The 18,201-nt window shown below is 30.1% G+C and overlaps 2 protein-coding genes across 3 annotated transcripts; both read left to right on the top strand.

Moving 5' to 3' along the window:
- The first annotated feature begins 794 nt into the window (after nucleotides 1-794).
- On the top strand, nucleotides 795-8,074 carry LOC103579941 (aminopeptidase N). Of its 2 annotated transcripts, none has more exons than XM_008561507.3 (12): nucleotides 795-930; nucleotides 1,003-1,527; nucleotides 1,598-2,065; nucleotides 2,140-2,323; nucleotides 2,413-2,572; nucleotides 3,434-3,515; nucleotides 3,594-3,958; nucleotides 4,050-4,324; nucleotides 4,417-4,607; nucleotides 6,142-6,441; nucleotides 6,527-6,608; nucleotides 7,686-8,074. In XM_008561507.3, exons 2-12 carry the CDS (start codon nucleotides 1,022-1,024, stop codon nucleotides 7,914-7,916), a joined length of 2,844 nt encoding a protein of 947 aa, XP_008559729.1. In that variant the 5' UTR covers nucleotides 795-930; nucleotides 1,003-1,021; the 3' UTR covers nucleotides 7,917-8,074. The 2 variants fall into 2 exon arrangements, with proteins under 2 accessions (XP_008559729.1, XP_014295112.1); XM_014439626.2 differs by having other exon boundaries at nucleotides 796-930; nucleotides 1,019-1,527.
- A 26-nt stretch (nucleotides 8,075-8,100) lies between these two features.
- Nucleotides 8,101-17,682, top strand: LOC106693060 (thyrotropin-releasing hormone-degrading ectoenzyme). Its single transcript, XM_008561506.3, has 10 exons — nucleotides 8,101-8,202; nucleotides 10,113-10,398; nucleotides 12,007-12,456; nucleotides 13,081-13,264; nucleotides 14,076-14,320; nucleotides 14,383-14,744; nucleotides 14,807-15,275; nucleotides 15,373-15,678; nucleotides 17,196-17,283; nucleotides 17,357-17,682. The coding sequence occupies exons 3-10, from the start codon at nucleotides 12,011-12,013 to the stop codon at nucleotides 17,540-17,542; spliced, it is 2,286 nt and encodes a 761-aa protein (XP_008559728.2). The 5' UTR covers nucleotides 8,101-8,202; nucleotides 10,113-10,398; nucleotides 12,007-12,010; the 3' UTR covers nucleotides 17,543-17,682.
- The last annotated feature ends 519 nt before the right edge of the window (nucleotides 17,683-18,201 follow it).

The following is an 18,201-nucleotide window of genomic DNA, read 5'->3' on the forward strand; positions in this document are numbered from 1 at the left end:
TCAAAATATTTATTTTATTATTATTAATTATCAATTTCTTGAGAAAAGAGCATCAAATTTATTTTTGTTATTATATGAATTTGATATTATATTATGAGTAAACAAAAGAATAGCTTTACTTGAATTAAATAAAAATTATTTCCTTCAATTCTACGAATTCTTGAGACAAAATTATATATTCTTGAAAATTATCAAGAATATATGTTCTTGTATTAAGTAAATGTTCTTAACAAAAGTATTTTTTTTTTTCTCAGTGTAAAAAAGAATAGTTCATGAGCACTTCAAATTATTTCAAAATGATTACAAAAGTAATAAATTATGGTTTGAAAAATGCAAGAAAACAAAGGCTCGAAAGTGAGATGTTTTATATGTATAGTATTGTATAAGAATAAAACAAAATATTTTAGAATCATGCGTTTTGCGAGTTTTTTAAGAAACGAACTAATAAATAATAAATGATTATTTTTTCATCAAAAGCTAAAATTTTGATATTATATTTATCTTATACGTGATCAGAAACTTTCATAAGATGATTCAAGAAAACGAAATATCATGTTAAAATTAAAATGTGTTATATTCGAATTTTTATCAATAAAATGTTTTTAGTTTCCATTAAAACCATTTAGTTTCGAAATATTTTTTTAATTACGTTTTAATCGCATCGAATAATAGTAATAATATAGGTAATATAAGTAATTTAGACTACAGTGACACATAAACATATGTATACTTTTATACTCATATATATTAACACAGATAAATGTTCGCGCTGATTAGATTAGATCAATTCTTTATTGTTTTTTTTCTGATATTCCTATCATTTAATCATTATAAGACCAAAGGGAGTCACGTTAACTGTGTTTAAGTGCGATTGTCGTGTTATAAACAATAACGGACTTAATTGTTAATCATACTGTTGCTGTATTCCACGTAAGTAAATTTCTGATTTCTTATATAATGGAAGTTTATAATAACATAGTACTAAGTTTTACATTATTCAAGTATTATAATCACATAGGGCATGATGTCGTTGACCCGGATAATTTTTTTGACTATTTTTTTAATTTCTACGACGCAAGGAATTCCATATTTTTCGGAAGTTCCTGCATTGTTTGATTTGCCAGAAGTACTTCGTGATAATGAGAATGTGACATACCGACTTCCTGACAATGTAATACCAAATCATTATAGGATTCAATTGATCCCAAATTTAGAAAATCATTTTACTTTCACTGGATCGTCAATAATAGAGATTAAAGTTGTAAAAACAACTAAAACAATAGTTTTACATGCTCAGAATATTGAAATTACTAGTAAAATTTTATTAGCTACTGAAGCTGATGCAACTAAAAATCAAGAATCGGATGGGCATTCAATAAATACTACAAATAACTTTTTAACCATAACATTCCCGAAGGATATAGCAGTAGGTGATTACAATTTGACTATGGAATATAAGGGTGATATTAACAATAACTTAAGAGGTTTCTATCGAGGAAACTATACAGATGGATTAGGTCGCAATAGGTAATTAAATAAAATGAAATAAATAAAAATTTGAAAAAAATATTTAAATAATTTATAAATTTAACACTAGATCGATAGCTTCAACACATTTTGAACCTGTTGGTGCTCGTTTGGCCTTTCCATGTTGGGATGAGCCAGCCTTGAAAGCCAATTTCACGATATCGATAAGACACAGTCGAGATTACACCGCATTATCAAATACACAGTTAAATATATTGCAAACAGCTGAAGATAATGACAACGAAGTGTGGAGTATTTTTAAAACAACTCCAAAGATGTCAACTTATCTCGTGGCTTACGTTGTCGCAGACTTTGACCATTTGTCAAATAAAAATGATCAGTCCTTCAGAGTATGGGCAAGAAAAAATGCGATCAATCATGGAATGTATGCAGTAGATGTGGGACTGAAAGAATTAACGGCTCTTGAAAACTATCTTGGTATAACATTTAAGAGCCATGGGCTTACTAAAATGGATTCTATTGCATTGCCTCAATTGTCGGCTGGAGCTATGGAGAATTGGGGTTTGGTTACATATCGGTAAATCTCATTCAATTCGTGGCATACGATTTATGTTTATGCATACTTGAAATTAATGTTTTTTTTTAATTTAGAGAAAATGGTCTTCTTTATGAAGAGAATGTCAGTTCTCTTTACGACAAAGAAGCAGTTGCAAAAGTTATTTCACACGAATTTACTCATCAATGGTTTGGTAATTTAGTTAGTCCAAAATGGTGGACTTATGTCTGGCTCAATGAAGGTTTCGCTAATTATTTCCAATATGTTATTACTAACATGGTAAAACTTTCAATTTTTGTGGTTAAATAACTTAATAATATCTTTAACACAATAATTAAATTACAAGATTAATAAATCTTGGATTTTAGGTTGAAACTGACTGGCGTTTGATGGAAAGATTCGTTGTAGAAAATCTACAAAATAGCGCTTTTGTAGCGGATAGTTCGAATACCAGTCATTCGATGGATGTCAATGTATCGAGCCCAAAAGAAATTACCTCCATTTTTGATAGTATTACTTACAGTAAAGGTATTTGAATACAATATTTAGTACACGGAACAGAAATTCTTGTGACAAGCACGATATGATTCCCTGACTCTTACCATACTTGTTTAGTTATTTAGAGGTTAGCTAGGTTAGCGATACGTAGTATAGCGGTGGCAATCATATGGCGAGTAGGATTAGATCGTTGCTAGAGCTATAAATCACTTACTTTACGAAACGGGCATTGGTATCCATTAGATGCTTCTCATCACAAAATTTTTTTTTGCGTTCAGTGGTGATAACAATCGTATGGTCAACGGGATTAGAATGGATCATTACGATAGCTATCTAAATTGTTGCTATACGGAAAAAATAGACAGAAATGGTTACTGTGCTACACAAGAAGGATTGTAAAGTATGTAGAAACTGGTCTTAGCATATTACTAGTTCTTGTTATAATAGGGAAAGGTAGTTTTTACGTATGAATGAGTACTGAGCACAATATATGACGAGCCCAAGAGAGGTATGGACTCGTGGAGACTGTGGTTAGATACCTCGCGCAATGAGGATGTTTGACCATACCTCCGGTTAACCTTTACCCTTAGCTTTAGTCGCCACTCGATTATATTTTTCGACTAGCAGTGTTATCTGGGGTGGGAATAGGGATGCCCGCAACGCGTGTATGCCCAAAAGGGTGTGAAAACGGCCTCACGTAAAACGGAGGTGGACTTCGGTCCTGTTATATTTATTAATATTCGCTCAGATTTAGAGTGATTTTACTGAAAAATTTACTTCCATTTCCGTCTCTAGGCGGTCTTTTTTTATTATTTGAAATAATAGTTTGTCACTTCATACAAAGTAATCAATATATTCATTTATTAAATAGTTAATATTAAACTTTTTCAGCTGCATCTGTTATCCGTATGATTTCTCATATTATGGGTGAAGATAAATTTAAAACAGGTTTAAAAAATTATCTTAGTGCAAAGTAAGTTTATTTATGTAATATTAAAAAATATATTAATTTAGGTATTTGTTTTCACAATTCAATTATTAAACTCAATAGGAAATTCGATGTAGCGACGTCCGATGATCTTTTTAATGAATTGAACAACGTAGTGGATGAAAAACTGAAACCAAACTTTTTGGCGGCTCTTAAAAATTGGGCAACGACTCCTGGCTTTCCAGTTATCACTGTTGTAAGAGATTACACGAAGAAAACTGCAACAATAACTCAATCTCGATTTTTGCTCGATAAAACCGAAGTATCTCCGTCGTCGAAATATTATGTTGCAATCAATTATGCAACCCAAGAGGATTTCAATTTCAATGACACATCATCCATTACATGGCTTAAACCTGATGAAAATTCCACAGACATTCCAGCAGCCGATGAAAACGAATGGCTGATTTGCAACAAACAACAATTTGGTAAATTTAGAAAAAAAAAACATGTTTAAATATTAAATATTTGTAGATGGAATACTTATTATAAATTAAACAAAAAATTTTTTACCAATAGGGTACTATCGTGTAAACTATGATGAGAAAAATTGGAATTTGATCACTAAATTTTTGGCAGCTAATCATACGGGAATACATGTTTTAAATCGCGCCCAACTTATTGACGATGCATTTAATCTTGCTCGAGCTGGTTATACTTATTACAATATAACTTTACCTCTTATTGGATATCTTAAAGAAGAAGTAGATTTTATCCCTTGGTCTTCGGCATGGAACGGTATCTCTTATCTAAACAGAGTATTAACTAATACCGAACACTCTCAAGTTTTCAGAGTAATTTAATAAATTTTCTTTTTCTATGTATTTCTGTCTCTAAATTCACTAGTTTAATGGACCTAATATTTGATAATTAAAATTTTCTGCAGGAATATATAACAGGATTAACAGGAAAGCTGATTGAAAGTGTTCATTTTAATGAGTCATCCAAAGACACGCATATTACCAAATTGCAGCGAATAAGACTAATAGAAAATACTTGTGCTATGGGTTTGGAATCGTGCACAGCTTATGCATTATCAAAATTAAATATGTGGCTTGATAATTCTGAGAAAAATCCGTAAGTTTAAAACTTTTATATCTATCATTTTAAGAAATGTATAAAGTATACAATACCATCATATCTAATAATATAATCGTCCATTAGTCATCAGTCACTATTCTATTTTTCGTCATTTTCTAATGTCACAAGTACTTCGGCGTTGATTATACTTCATAGAATACTATAAAAAGGCAATTCTAAGAAAGACTTAATTTTTTATCATTTTTTAAAAACCATTACTGCTTTAGAAGTGTTCCTTTTAGTACAGCATAATTAACACCACTTAAAAATTATTATTTATAATTATATTGGCTTAGGAAAACATTTATCTGATTGGGGGACAGTAATAGTATGATAATAGGTTAATAGATTAATTTAATTTTTGTAACATATATTAGAATTTTACTAAATTATGCTCCGTACAACGTTCGATAGCACCAATCGTCTACGATAGTTTATATAATAAGTGCTAAACCAGGGTTTTCAATCAGTAATCGATCGGACATCCAGTAGTCATCTCAATGGAAAATTTGTAGAAAATCTGTAAAAAATGTCTGGAAAGTGTATGGAAACTCTCAGTATTCCGATGAAACTAGACCCTAATTCTGACGCTTTCGAGTCACTTTCCGACACTTTCAGAACACTCTCGGACTTTTTTGACCAGATATATAGGATGATACCTGTTGAAAACTTGTCAAGAACACTAATTTCACAAAATAAAAAATTTCAATTAATAATAATATAATCACTTTAAAGCCGTAAGATGGATGGTAGCGCCTTAAGGTTCACCTAAAATTTACAAGTCCAATGATATTTATGCTTTTAAGCTGTGACTACTTGAAATTGGTTATTTGTCAGTTTTCAGTCAGTAATCTATTGGTCATCCATCAGTCATCTCAGCGGAAAGTCTGTAGAAAGTGTCTGATACAGGGGTATTAAATTTAACTTTTTTCTCTCTCGCATATACTAAAAAAGGATTCGTCAAAATGTACACATATATTGTGCAAATAGAACGGTTTACACTTAAACACTGACGCGAAAAATTAAAGGAACAGAAAAATTTTAGAAATTTTTTAATGATTTTTGCAAGGCTGTAACTTTGTAAAAAATAATCGTATCGAGATTAAAAAAAATGTATTTCAAAGCTTGAAATCTCTAGTTTCAATATATTTTGATCAAAATTTTCTAGAGCTACAATTATTGCACAATCATGAGAAATATCGTGAGACAAAAATTTTCGAATTTTTTTTTTTCTTCTGAAGGGTCCACGGGCGAAAGAAAATTTTCTCATTTTGATGTTGATTACGAAAATTTTTGATTCGGGATATTATTAGTATTCATTCAATTATTAAAAATAGTATCTTACTTACCAAGGGAGGAAAGTAGGCCATCTCAAAAAAATTTAATATCTGTATAAGTCTGAATAGATCTAAGTAAATCTATTGATATCAATGTAGATCTGAAATTCGAAAGAATTAGATCTACGTCGATCTAATCAGATTTCATTAGAGCTAAGTTATATTTAATGTCATTTTCTTATTTTATTATTCAGGCTATCAGTGGATCTAAAAAAAGTTATCATATGCAGTGGAGTGCGCAGTGCTGATAAAAATACATGGAATAAATTGCTGTTAAAATATAAAGAAAATAATAATGATAATGATATCTTGAACGGATTAGGATGTACATCAGATACTGAAGTTTTGAAAATGTATCTCGATATAGCTATTAATAATTCGTTACCTGTTACTGATCGTGACACAATATTCAAAGCTGTCTACACAGGAAGTGATGTAGGTGTAGATGTAACTCTTGATTTTCTTAAAGATAAAATACACTACTTCCTTGCCAGGTGAGATTCTTCATTCACGTTTTCATTCAATCGCAAATGTTATATAAATAATATCTGACTTTAAATTACCTATTCTTATATTCAGTGAGGCTGCAAATGCTGCCATTGTTAAATCTTACATCAGCGATATTGGAAATAGAGTTACTAATCAAAGTCAAATTGAGAAGGTAACGATTTTTATAATTAATAACATTTGTTAATTTTTTTGTGAGTAAATTCAATGTATATAACAGAACGAAACTGACGAAGAATTATGGCGGTTTAGTCCGGCAATCGAACACGTCTCTAGATGTCGCGTCAACTGCTTTAAATTAAGGCAATCTTAACACTTCACTCATTGCACTATGAGCGCAGCGACGCAATTTTTATTACGAGATTATTTAAATAGCAAATAAATTTCCTAGTCTTTTAAAATTTTATGAGTTCTACTACTATGCTTTTTTAGTATTGAATAAAAAAATAATTATTTTTGTTAAAAAAGCTGAGAAACGCGATGGTTTGCTGCTGATACGAGTAAACTCGGGCATTGAATTTGTTCGGATTTTCTGCGCAGTGTCACCAGCGAATCATTTCCAGCTCATTTAATTCATCTATTTCCTTAGTATTTTTATTTAATACAAAAATTTTATTTCAATAAAAACATTCTAAAAAAAATTACAATTGTTTAGTCGTATAAGCTTGTATAGTTTGAATTTCGAAAAAATCATAGTTATAATACTCGGTAAAACCGCAATTTTAAATACATGCGGTGTAACGAACGAATATTGGCGAGACCGCACGATGGACGGAGGCTCAGAAGACACGGTAATGTCTCGCGTCAAGTACACGTTCATCTCAAACACATCAAATACATGTATATGTGTAAAGTGTCATGGCGCGAGCCTACCGTGTCTCTATACCGTGGAATGAACGGTATTTAGCTCTAATTTTTAAAAACTTTAAAAAAAAAAAAATTCTAGAAAATTTCTTTTTTTGTTGAAAGATGATTAACTATACCACTGAACTAACCGACCATATACATAACATATTCTTCCTCAAGTTGTCTCTTCTGTTACTCATTGAATTTCTTTTGCCTTGATGTTGTTCTTTAGTTCGTTTTGCGATGCGCATGGTCATATTGTTATTATTACATTTTTGGCATAGATGACCTTTTTATTATGAAATTCTGAAATATTATTATTATATTGGAAATCACCTCAATATTTATTAAGTTAAATTAATGGGTCATAAATTTTAAATTATAGATAAAAGAAATACGGACTCTAGACACAAGTTTACTTAATGGTATCATAGATGAAGGTTTACAAAAAGCTCAGAATAATGTTGATTGGCTAAAGTCGCGATCTGGAGAACTCCAAAAATTTTTCAAAAAAGATCCAGTAAATCCTCCTACTAACGACCATGGCTCTGGAGTGACATTTACTGCATCCTTACTTTTACTTACTGTTTCACTTGCATTAACTTTATTACACTAAAGTATTTTATTTTTTGTTATTCTCATTTTTTAATTTTATAGTTGTTATGAATTTTTTTATCGAGATTGTACGGAAATTATAAAAATTCAAGATAATGTAATAATTCAGAAATTTAGCTTTATGTTTATTTAAAAATTTTAAATACAATCTGAAAAATGGTTGATCTTTTAGTTCTAACCTAAAACTTCTTACTTAGGGCTGCATTCGAGCCGGGACAAGAAAAGGTTGGAACGATCTTGTTTCGATCTTGACACTTTCCTTCTCGTCTTGATCTCGAACTCAAAAAGTAAGTTTCGTATTGATCTTGAAAATTAGTCAATTCTTTATATAGTCTTGCCTTGTCTTGTTAAGACTTTGTCTTGGTCTTGAATTACTCTGAATTTTTCTTAAATTTATTTGAAATAATTTACACAATTACATTTCATTGGTTTGTATTTTAAATTGGTATAATTTTTAAAAGTGTCTTGAATTTGTAATAAAGTTCTTCATTCTTTTTTGGAAGAAAAAAGCTTTAATAGTATTTTTAAAATACTATTTTAATTCTATGTAATAAAATTAATAATGGTAAATGATTAAAATGATTATAAACAATAATTTTATAATCATATTATCTATTTAAAAAAAAAATCAATTTTTTCATTTGCATATGATATAAAAAATAATCATTCAATCGTCGCAACAACTGAGAAATTATTTTTAAATAATTAGAAAATTAACCATTTTTATGAAATTAAAACCGTTTTTTATATTAGGCTACAGTATATATTTATAATGTTATCGATTGTTATAAAAATTTTTCATTAATTAATTGAATTTAAGATATTAAAATAAATAATTGCCTGAAATAAAATTATCCACGAGCTTGGAATTTCAAATAAATCATGGTGACGCGCGCAACTTCTCCCGACTGTGGATATGTGCAGACCATGTCGGTAAATAAATCAGCTGTTAGGCTAGTATTTTTTTGGTTTGATTAAATTAAATAATTATTTTCATGGTTATTAATTAACATTTTCGTATAAATGGTGTGACCAAACGATTTAGAGAAAATTGAATTATTTTATTTCGTACATTAAATCAACTGCATTAGAATAATTTTTTTCTAGTATTCTGTTGAAGTCGATTGAGCCTTTACTTGCAAAACGTTTTTATTAATAACAAAAAAATTACAACAGTTGCAAAGTTTTTGTACCGTAAGATTTGCCAGATTTTGCTCTATTTTATTCAATTTTTTATTTGACTTTGGCAATTATTCGACACAAAGCTTCGTAGTAAGAGAGTAGACTATATTTAAATAGAAGATATTATAGTTCTGCCCAAAATATAATTTTTCTGTGTTAACATATTAGCTATTTTGATATTTTATTTAGACATAAACGAAATCAATTCTTAATATCAAGCTTGATTTCAATGCGTGGGACGTAGGTTAATGAAAGTCAATTATTCAGATCATTACTTTACATATTTACTACCAAAAGTTACCTTGACATTTATAGTGATCTTTTCCTAGGAAGTAATGCACATTTGTTTACATATTCGTTTTTTTTTTTTTAATTCTAATCACTGAATAGAATATACATCAATTACACAAACAAAAACGAAGATAAAAAAAAACATTTAAATCTAATCATTAATTATTGAAGAAGTCTGTCCTTAAAATTTAACAATGCAGCTAACCATGAATAATTTTGAATTAAATTAACATCTAAAAATGTTTATGTCGATAATGGATCATATTTGATAATTATTTTAAACACTTTATCAGATATAATAAAAATTCTTGGTCAGCTACAATTCAGGGGCATTAGCAAAATTATATTAATATTTATGAATCTCTTGTAAGGTCAATGAGTACTGTAACTTTATTCATTGATCCAAGTTTTAGTTTACAATGAGTGATTAAATGGACACAATACTAGTGTTACTGATGCAAACATAACTTTCCTCATGTTTTAGTATTTTTGTGCTTATCGATGTGAATAAAAATGTTATTATTAAATAAAATTGGGGGTTTTCTAATATTAGTTTGTGTGATTCAATTTCAACGATCTGTTGCGCAAAATGAAAATAAATATATTAGTATGTTGTTGGCAAAGGTATTAGGTTTTCGATTGTCAAACGATACATCTCCACAATCATATGCTTTGCAAATAGAACCACATTTTACTAATAGAGAATTCACGTTTGATGGAACAGCTAGTATAATTTTTCAAGTACATAAACCAACTCGGGACGTGACGTTTCATGTTGCTGATTTATTGGAGATTGATAAAACGTACACAAGATTAGTGCTCAGTGACGGCACCATAAAGAAGCCAATCGCACAACGATGGAGTGATGTTCTTGAATTTTTTAATATTAAATTTCAAGACGAATTGCCAGTTGGATTATACACTTTGAAACTCAAATGGTTAGGACATGAAGCAAAGAGTCTCAGAGGATTTTATCGTGGTATTGATCATGATTCGAACGATGATGAAAAGTGAGTTGCTGTTTTGTTGATAAATTTAATCTATTTATCAGATTACGGCTTTTGTGATTAGAAAAAAATTTTTTCAACGGATGTAATGATAAAAATTAATTACTTTCTAAACGAATCTGTTTGAAAATGAAGTATTATTCTTTCTACACTAATAGAATGATTTCTTAGTATCTAAGAAATCATTTCTTAAACATCATTTTTTTGTATTTAACGCAATTTCTAACTATTTAAGAAATGATTTCTTAATGTTAAAAAAATCATTTCTTATGAAATTTTAAACAAATTCTCTTGGCTCAAAAAAAATCATGACTTGGTTCCCGAAAATACGTATTTTCCAAAATATTTTTTTGACTCTATTAGGTCTTTTTCTGTGTAGAAACTCTTTTGATACCGTATAGAAATGAAATCTATATAAATAGGAATGAATACCATAGTCTATGAGTGCCATTCCTATAATCAATGTTTGAAAAACAAAAAACCTGTTCTTACGCAATACATTAATCATTTCTATGATATTATAATAACCCGTAACTTACACTGTAAAAAATTTCCAATAAATTTTACGATGGGTGCATCGTAACGTCTGACCATAAGAAAACTGGTACCAAATTTACGTTCCATAGTAAACGTATGAGCAAAGGCATAAAAATATACGTTTAATATGAGACACTTGTAAATTTTGTACCAGTTTTCTTATAGTCCGGTGTTACTATGCACCTATAGTAGAATTTGTTGGGAATTTTTTACAGTGTATAAATTAATATCACTTATATTACAATAACAATACACTTACATTGAAAATAATGATACTACAATTGACAGCGGTAAAATGACTGACGCTAGTCGCGTTTTTATAAAACAAGAGAAGAAGGCATTTGTTTTTCTAGATATTCAAATATTTCAAAAGATCACTTTCACATTCGTTACAATATATTGTAATGGATACTGTACATTTATCTCTGTGTAGTTGATATTGTTATAAAATAGTAGATTGCACACCTAGGGCAGTAAAGTAAGAAATGTCTCAAATCACATGTATTGTTAGCCGAGGCAAAACCGAGGCCAACAATCATGTGATCTGAGGCTTTCTTAATTACTTCCCGAAGTACGTATATTATTTTTCTCCTCGACGGAGGTGGAAAGCGGCAACTTTGTTCTCCACAGTGGAACGAAAGTTGACACTTTCCGCCCGGAGGCGAGAAAACATTTAAACTATATACGATTCTGAGAAAAATAGTGACATTTAATATATTGATCTACGTAGATACTCTCTAAATCTAAATCAGTGACTATTCACTGTTTCATAGCTACAAGTATATCGTGTTATACTTATAGCTGTAAAATAGTCTATATACTTTATTTTTCAATAGCGTTCACTGTTTCAGATTTAGAGAGTAAAAAGATTTAAAATTTTCGAAATTCAAATATCCTCATTAAGTCTAATATATGACATGGTTTCACCAAGTGATAATAATTTATTTTTATATGGTTAAACTATGTATTTCTCGAATTTATTTAGTACATTGGTTCTTGAAAAAAATATTTTTTATTTTAATAAAACCATTCATATAAATTTTTAAATAAATATTTTGAATTATATAAAATCAGATATATGGTGGCGACACATTTCCAACCAGCTGCAGCTCGCAGGGCTTTTCCATGTTGGGATGAACCTGCATTCAAAGCAGAATTTGAAATTTCGCTGAAACATTATCCCAACTATACAGCTTTATCAAATATGCCAGTAAAAAACCACATAGAAACAACAGATGGAAAGATTTGGACAAACTTTGAAAAATCTCCCCCAATGTCAACTTATTTAGTGAGTTTTGTAATTGCTGATTATGAGCATGTCGCAAATAATGTTGGAAATATCACATTTTGGACAAAAAAGGATCACAAGGATGATGTAAGACTGGCTTTTGAAATAAGTCAAGCAGCATTAATTGCATTGGAAAAATACACTGGTATACCATATTCACTTCCTAAGCTCGATCAAGTAACTATCCCTCAATATTCTTCTGTTGCTACTGAACATTGGGGGATCATTAGCTATTTGTAATAACTTAAACTTGTATTTCATTTATATTATTGATAACGCAAGCCAACAAAAACCAACTTATTGTTTAGGGTTTTAGTCTTTTATATATTTAATCTGATGCACTAAATAAATGATTGCTAGCTCCTACAGATTTTTTCTGCGGTTTCTAACGAGAAAGTATGTAGTAGTTGGCTCTTTCCAATACTGCTGGGTTGAATCCCCACTCGTGTATCGCGTTGAACCAAGATGTGAAAGAACCCCTGGTGCTCAGGTAGCCGGCCTGAGTTTAACAAAAAACTTGCAAAATATTTTTTTCCAGTGTAGTTTGACGCTTCGTCATTTTTAACTTTGATCTACATTAATTTAAATATATCTGAATAATGATACATTTAGGTCTACGTCACAGCATCAGTACAATGCGGGATTTATGCATCTGTAAATTTAGATGATTTTTTTCGTAAAGCCTAATTTTCTTATGTTTGAAGAACTCTATATAATCGAAAATAAATTTAATGTTAATTTAGAAATGGCATATAGGTTTCACTGAATGCCCATACAAAATACAATCCTAGATTCATGTCGGCTTGCGTAATCTTATTGATAATTTGAATGATAATTATTTTGAAATTTTTTTCAATTAGCACATATGGAGTTTATTTCAATTTGAATGAAAGTAGTATTTTAACGCGAGATAACGCAATCCAATTAACAATACACGAAGTTTCTCACCAGTGGTTTGGAAATTTAGTAACACCCGCTTGGTGGAACGACCTTTGGTTGAGTGAAGCTTTCGTCGTATATTTTTCAGCAAAAATAGCTGATCAGGTATTGTCAACTTCAATGACCATAATTACAATAACATCTTATATGACAATTTTGTTCAAGGCTTGAGCAAGCTTGGTCTCGAGTTTGATAGACGTTAGTGTCTTTTGTTACCTGTGTCTTGCTGCAGATACTTATGGCTAGATTCCAATAGCAAGTCTCGTGCGAGCCTTACACAAGAAAATTCGTGCCAAATTATACACAGAAAAAAAAATTCTCGACTGAAGGTAAATATTCTTGATTCAAGAAAATTTTTTTGGAGACCTAAACTTTCTCAGATAAAGTAGAAATCTTCTCCGACCAAGACGAATTTTTTTTAACCAAGACAAATTCTCTTGGCTCAAGAAAATCTTGACTTGGTTACCGAAAACGTTTGTCTTCAAAAATATTTTCTTGGCTCAAGATAACTTTTTTTTCTGTGTAACTCAGTTCTAGAGGAAGACTATAGTCGAAAATAGTTGCACATGGTTTGCTCAATATCTGATCAAGGCTTAAAATTGACCTTGAGCCTTGAGCAAATCTTGAGCAAGCCATGCGTAAGTAGCTGCCATAAGTTGCTGATGCAGAAAATGCGCCAGAATCTTTTCTACTGTAGCATATCTTATATATCTTCAAGTCTTGATGACGATTTCTTGCTACATGATCTAGCGCAAGACCCATATGTAGAAAAAGACACTAGTAACTTGGGGTTTTGCTCAAGGCACTGGCACCAGAATCTTGCTCAAGCATGTGTTACTTGGAATGCCCATCTATGATAAAAAGAATAATTTACCCAAAAAACATATATGAATAATGTGTATTACTTTTACAACAGATACTAAATGATTGGTATGGGAGAGATTTATTCGTCGTCGATATTATGCACAAAATATCTTTTCCAGCAGAATTATCAATCAGAAATCCTCGGCCAATTAGATGGAATCCTGACAACCGATCAGAAGTTTCAGAAATATTCAATAAAGTGACTTATCGAAAAGGAGCAGCTATCGTTTACATGATCGAAAATATATTATCTGAAGATGTTTTCCGGGACGGAATAAGGAGATATTTACAAAAACAGTAATTATTCATTAATGATAATAATAGTTACATAACATTAAACACTCATTTAATTATTTCAGTCAATTCAGCACGGTAACAACCAATGATTTATGGCAAGCTCTTCAAGAATCTTACGATGTAAGTCGACTTTTTCCCATTTTAAATATCAAAGAAATAATGGATCCATGGGTAGAACAAACAGGCTATCCAATTTTGAATGTAACAAGAGATTATGAAACTGGAATTACAAATATCACTCAATCAAATGGAATGCCCGCTAATCCAGATAACTTATGGATGGTTCCGTTGACTTTTACAGATAGTTCGAAACTAAATTTCAACCATACGCGACCTACACATTGGTTAGCACAATCTCGTGAAAATCTCACAATTTATGGTATCCATAAAGACGACTGGGTGATTTTTAATATTCAGCAAAGTGGTTAGAATCCTTAATAAATATCAATGATTTATATTATTTTTTATTTAATGAATTATTTTTAGGTTTTTATCGTGTTAATTATGATCACGAAAATTGGAAACGTATAGCTGATTATTTGCATACTAATAACTTTTATAAAATCGATGCCAAAAATCGAGCGCAATTCATTGATGATCTTTATTATTTTGCTGATATCGATGATCAATATTATGAAATACTGATTGATGTTATTTCATATTTGTATAGAGAAACAAATTATCTTCCATGGATACCAACATTAGAAATAATTGAAAAGTTCAACGGTTTATTGATGAATACTCCAAGTTACAATATCTTTGAAAAATTCATGTTACATCTTTTGAATAATATAGTTGAGTATGTGGGTTTCGAAAATAATAAAAATGAAAATCATTTAGTTCAACTCGCTCGACATCATTTGTTACCTTGGGCGTGCGCTTTCGGTCACGAAGAATGCAGGTCGGTTGCTCGTGATAAGGTTACAGCACATCTGGAAAATCCTAGCAGTAATGTGTAAGTTAATATTGTTATTGATAAAAGTAATTTTCAAAATTTACATTCAAAGAAATTTATCCAGCTTTAACTGATTTATATTTACTGATTTATTTAGAATTGCTCCAAATGATGAAAGTTGGATTTATTGTAACGGTCTCAGAGCTTCTAATGAAAGTATTTGGGAAAATTTTATGAATGCACACCTTGCTAATCCTCTTGAACAACCAGGATTTCAATATCTAGGATGTACTGAAAATCGTCATTTGATTGAAAAATATTTACTTTTAGCAATTGCAGATAATTCTACACTTTTAACAGATCAAGTTTCTAACGCTTTTATATCAATTATGTCTGGAAAACGAGAAAACGTTGATTTTGCTTTGGATTTCTTCATCAATAACATTGAGAAAATCAGAAAATAGTAATTAACATTTTAATCATTACTTAATTTAAAAAATCCATACAGGGATTCAGCATAGATTTTTAACGAATTTTCATAACATGTTTTTGGATGAAAATCCCTAAAGAAATCAAGCATAGTTTTTTGGCAATATGTTTTCTTGAAAGGATTTCTGTATAGCTTCATATGAAAATCCGTATTATGCTAACAATCTATCTATGATTTTTCATGACAATGAAAATGTTAATTTTGAGCTAATATGTTACTTTGCATTTAAGAGCAGTATAGTTAACACACTAAGAAGTGTTAATTTTTCCATAAGTGTCCATGTTTCTTGTCAGTTAACTACAATGTTCTACTTAATATTAGCTTTTTCTAAACTTTGCTTACGTTTTGAACCAATAACATTCACTGCCAACTTGATATTGACTTCCTGCACAAATTGATAGATACTTGCCATTGTTAACTGCCTTCTTCTTATATTATATGCGTCCAACAGCTACGAGCTCTTGACAAAGTGATCCCTTGCTTATTTTGCTTACATGCTTTTCATTGATATCTACCACTATAAATTCATGATTAAGTCTTTGTCAACTTCTCCCTCGTAATACCCACAAGGAAAAAGATATATCCGGGAATATATGCTAGCAAAGGAGCACACATATGATAATACTAAAAATATACGCCGGATATATACTATTTACATATTACAAAAGCCAGCGAAGTTCTCTAGGGTACAAATTTCTTATACAGGAATTTAGTTACCTACACGGTAAGAAATACATGGCGTTCAACACCATGCTGGTATGATCTCAAGACAGATACTAAAATCATATGTACAATATTCTAAGACAGTATTGTAACTACTCCCAGAAGTAAGACCTTATTTACTATACTGTATAGCACTGGAGCTATTGTATTGCTCACACGTATGCATAGCAGGCACCACGAAACAGAATGGCCGTGAGACCCATACTACAATGCCGAGGGCACAAAGTTACTAGTTTTTCTCGCCATAATTTTTGGCGTGTCAATCAATATATACTATCGGATTTCCGCCAAAACGATATAGATGGCGTTTGACAAGGTTTATCTGCCAGAAGCATTGTGAATACTGCAACGCAGTATGAGCCTGACGGCCATAGGACATTGCGGCGTCTGCGACAATTATCGCCAATGTTACTATTCCTACAATGGTAAAATCACATATGCATACAATTTTACACCTATAAAAATCTTCGATACCATACAGTATAGCGTCCACGCCCATATTGGCATAGTGATATCCGCAAAATATTCCTTACCGTGTGATTTCTGTAAAAGATTTCTACATACGAAAACAAATCCCAATAGTTTATTCATGAACTCCGATAAATATCTTTTTTTTCCTGTATGCATTTCCATAAAACCCTACATGGATTTTTTTCGGTAGAGTAAATTTAAATCAAGTTTTTTAAAATTTGTTGAAACTTATTTTTCCGTTCAATCTTTCAATATCAATTAAATTTATTGAATTAAGATACTAATTTATTTTACAGTCATGATGTAAGAGACATGTCAAATCAAATTGAATGGATAGCGGAAAAATTTAGTGAAAGTATAAAAAACCCAGATCAATATAATAAAGTATGTACAATTTATATTATAAAATTTAAAAAAAAACTGTATGATAATAATATTTTGATAAAAATTTTTGTAGTTTCTAGAGTTTGTTACAAGTCAAGAGGACCAAGGAAAAATGTCATCGACGAATACTTTATTGAAACAAGCTAGAAATACTATGGCATCAAGTGAAAAAATATCATCAATATTTCATGCACTAATAGATTCAAAGCCTTCACTTTTTAATCTTATACATGGGCCATTGTATTCAAATAATAAGTGATTAAAAATAATATCTATGCAACAGATTTATGTCAACAAATACAACCGTTATATTTATTATGAAGCAACTGTACCCTTTTAATAAAGTATTTTCTTCGATTTTCTGTAGATTTAAAACTAAAAATTAGTTCATTTGCAAAGCTTTTGAATTACAAAGAAAAAATAATGTTATTTTCAAATTTTTCTTTACTAGACATAATTTGAAATTTTCGAAAAAAAATTGGAAATTTATTATAAATATGATACTTAAAAGTATAGTGAACCATTAATTTAAAAAGGCTTTTTATACTTATAGCCATGTTAGATGGAAATTCGATAATCCGTTAGACTTGTAGTCAAAATTCTCATCAGATAATAGTAAAATAGATTCAAGAAGATAAACTTTACTAAGAAAAATTGCAGTGACATAATTACAACGTTTAGAAGATTGAATGAAAATAATTAAACATTTTTTATTAAAAAATAAAGGTGTTCTGATTGCATTATTTTAAATAAATTAGTGTGACCTCTCAACATAACTGAAAAATATTTCGGGTCATGAATAAAAAACATTAGCTATAAAAAACGTTTAAGGGCATTCCCAGATAATGTCCCCACTTTTTAAAAATATGCAATAATTTTTAACTGTCATAACCGTACTCAAATTTTGTTAATAAATTA

The sequence above is a fragment of the Microplitis demolitor genome, chromosome 5 (assembly GCF_026212275.2).
Source record: "Microplitis demolitor isolate Queensland-Clemson2020A chromosome 5, iyMicDemo2.1a, whole genome shotgun sequence".
Taxonomy (NCBI): Eukaryota; Metazoa; Arthropoda; class Insecta; order Hymenoptera; family Braconidae; genus Microplitis; species Microplitis demolitor.

Excerpts from the sequence above, each read along its gene's own strand:
- LOC106693060 (XM_008561506.3), top strand. The coding sequence starts at position 12,011 with ATGGTGGCGACACATTTCCAACCAGCTGCAGCTCGCAGGGCTTTTCCA. Across the intron at positions 14,321-14,382 it reads AGGAGATATTTACAAAAACA|TCAATTCAGCACGGTAACAA; the intron begins GTAATTATTCAT and ends TAATTATTTCAG. Across the intron at positions 15,679-17,195 it reads ATTGAGAAAATCAGAAAATA|TCATGATGTAAGAGACATGT; the intron begins GTAATTAACATT and ends TTTATTTTACAG.
- LOC103579941 (XM_008561507.3), top strand. The coding sequence starts at position 1,022 with ATGATGTCGTTGACCCGGATAATTTTTTTGACTATTTTTTTAATTTCT. Across the intron at positions 2,324-2,412 it reads AATATGTTATTACTAACATG|GTTGAAACTGACTGGCGTTT; the intron begins GTAAAACTTTCA and ends CTTGGATTTTAG. Across the intron at positions 3,959-4,049 it reads TTGCAACAAACAACAATTTG|GGTACTATCGTGTAAACTAT; the intron begins GTAAATTTAGAA and ends TTTTACCAATAG.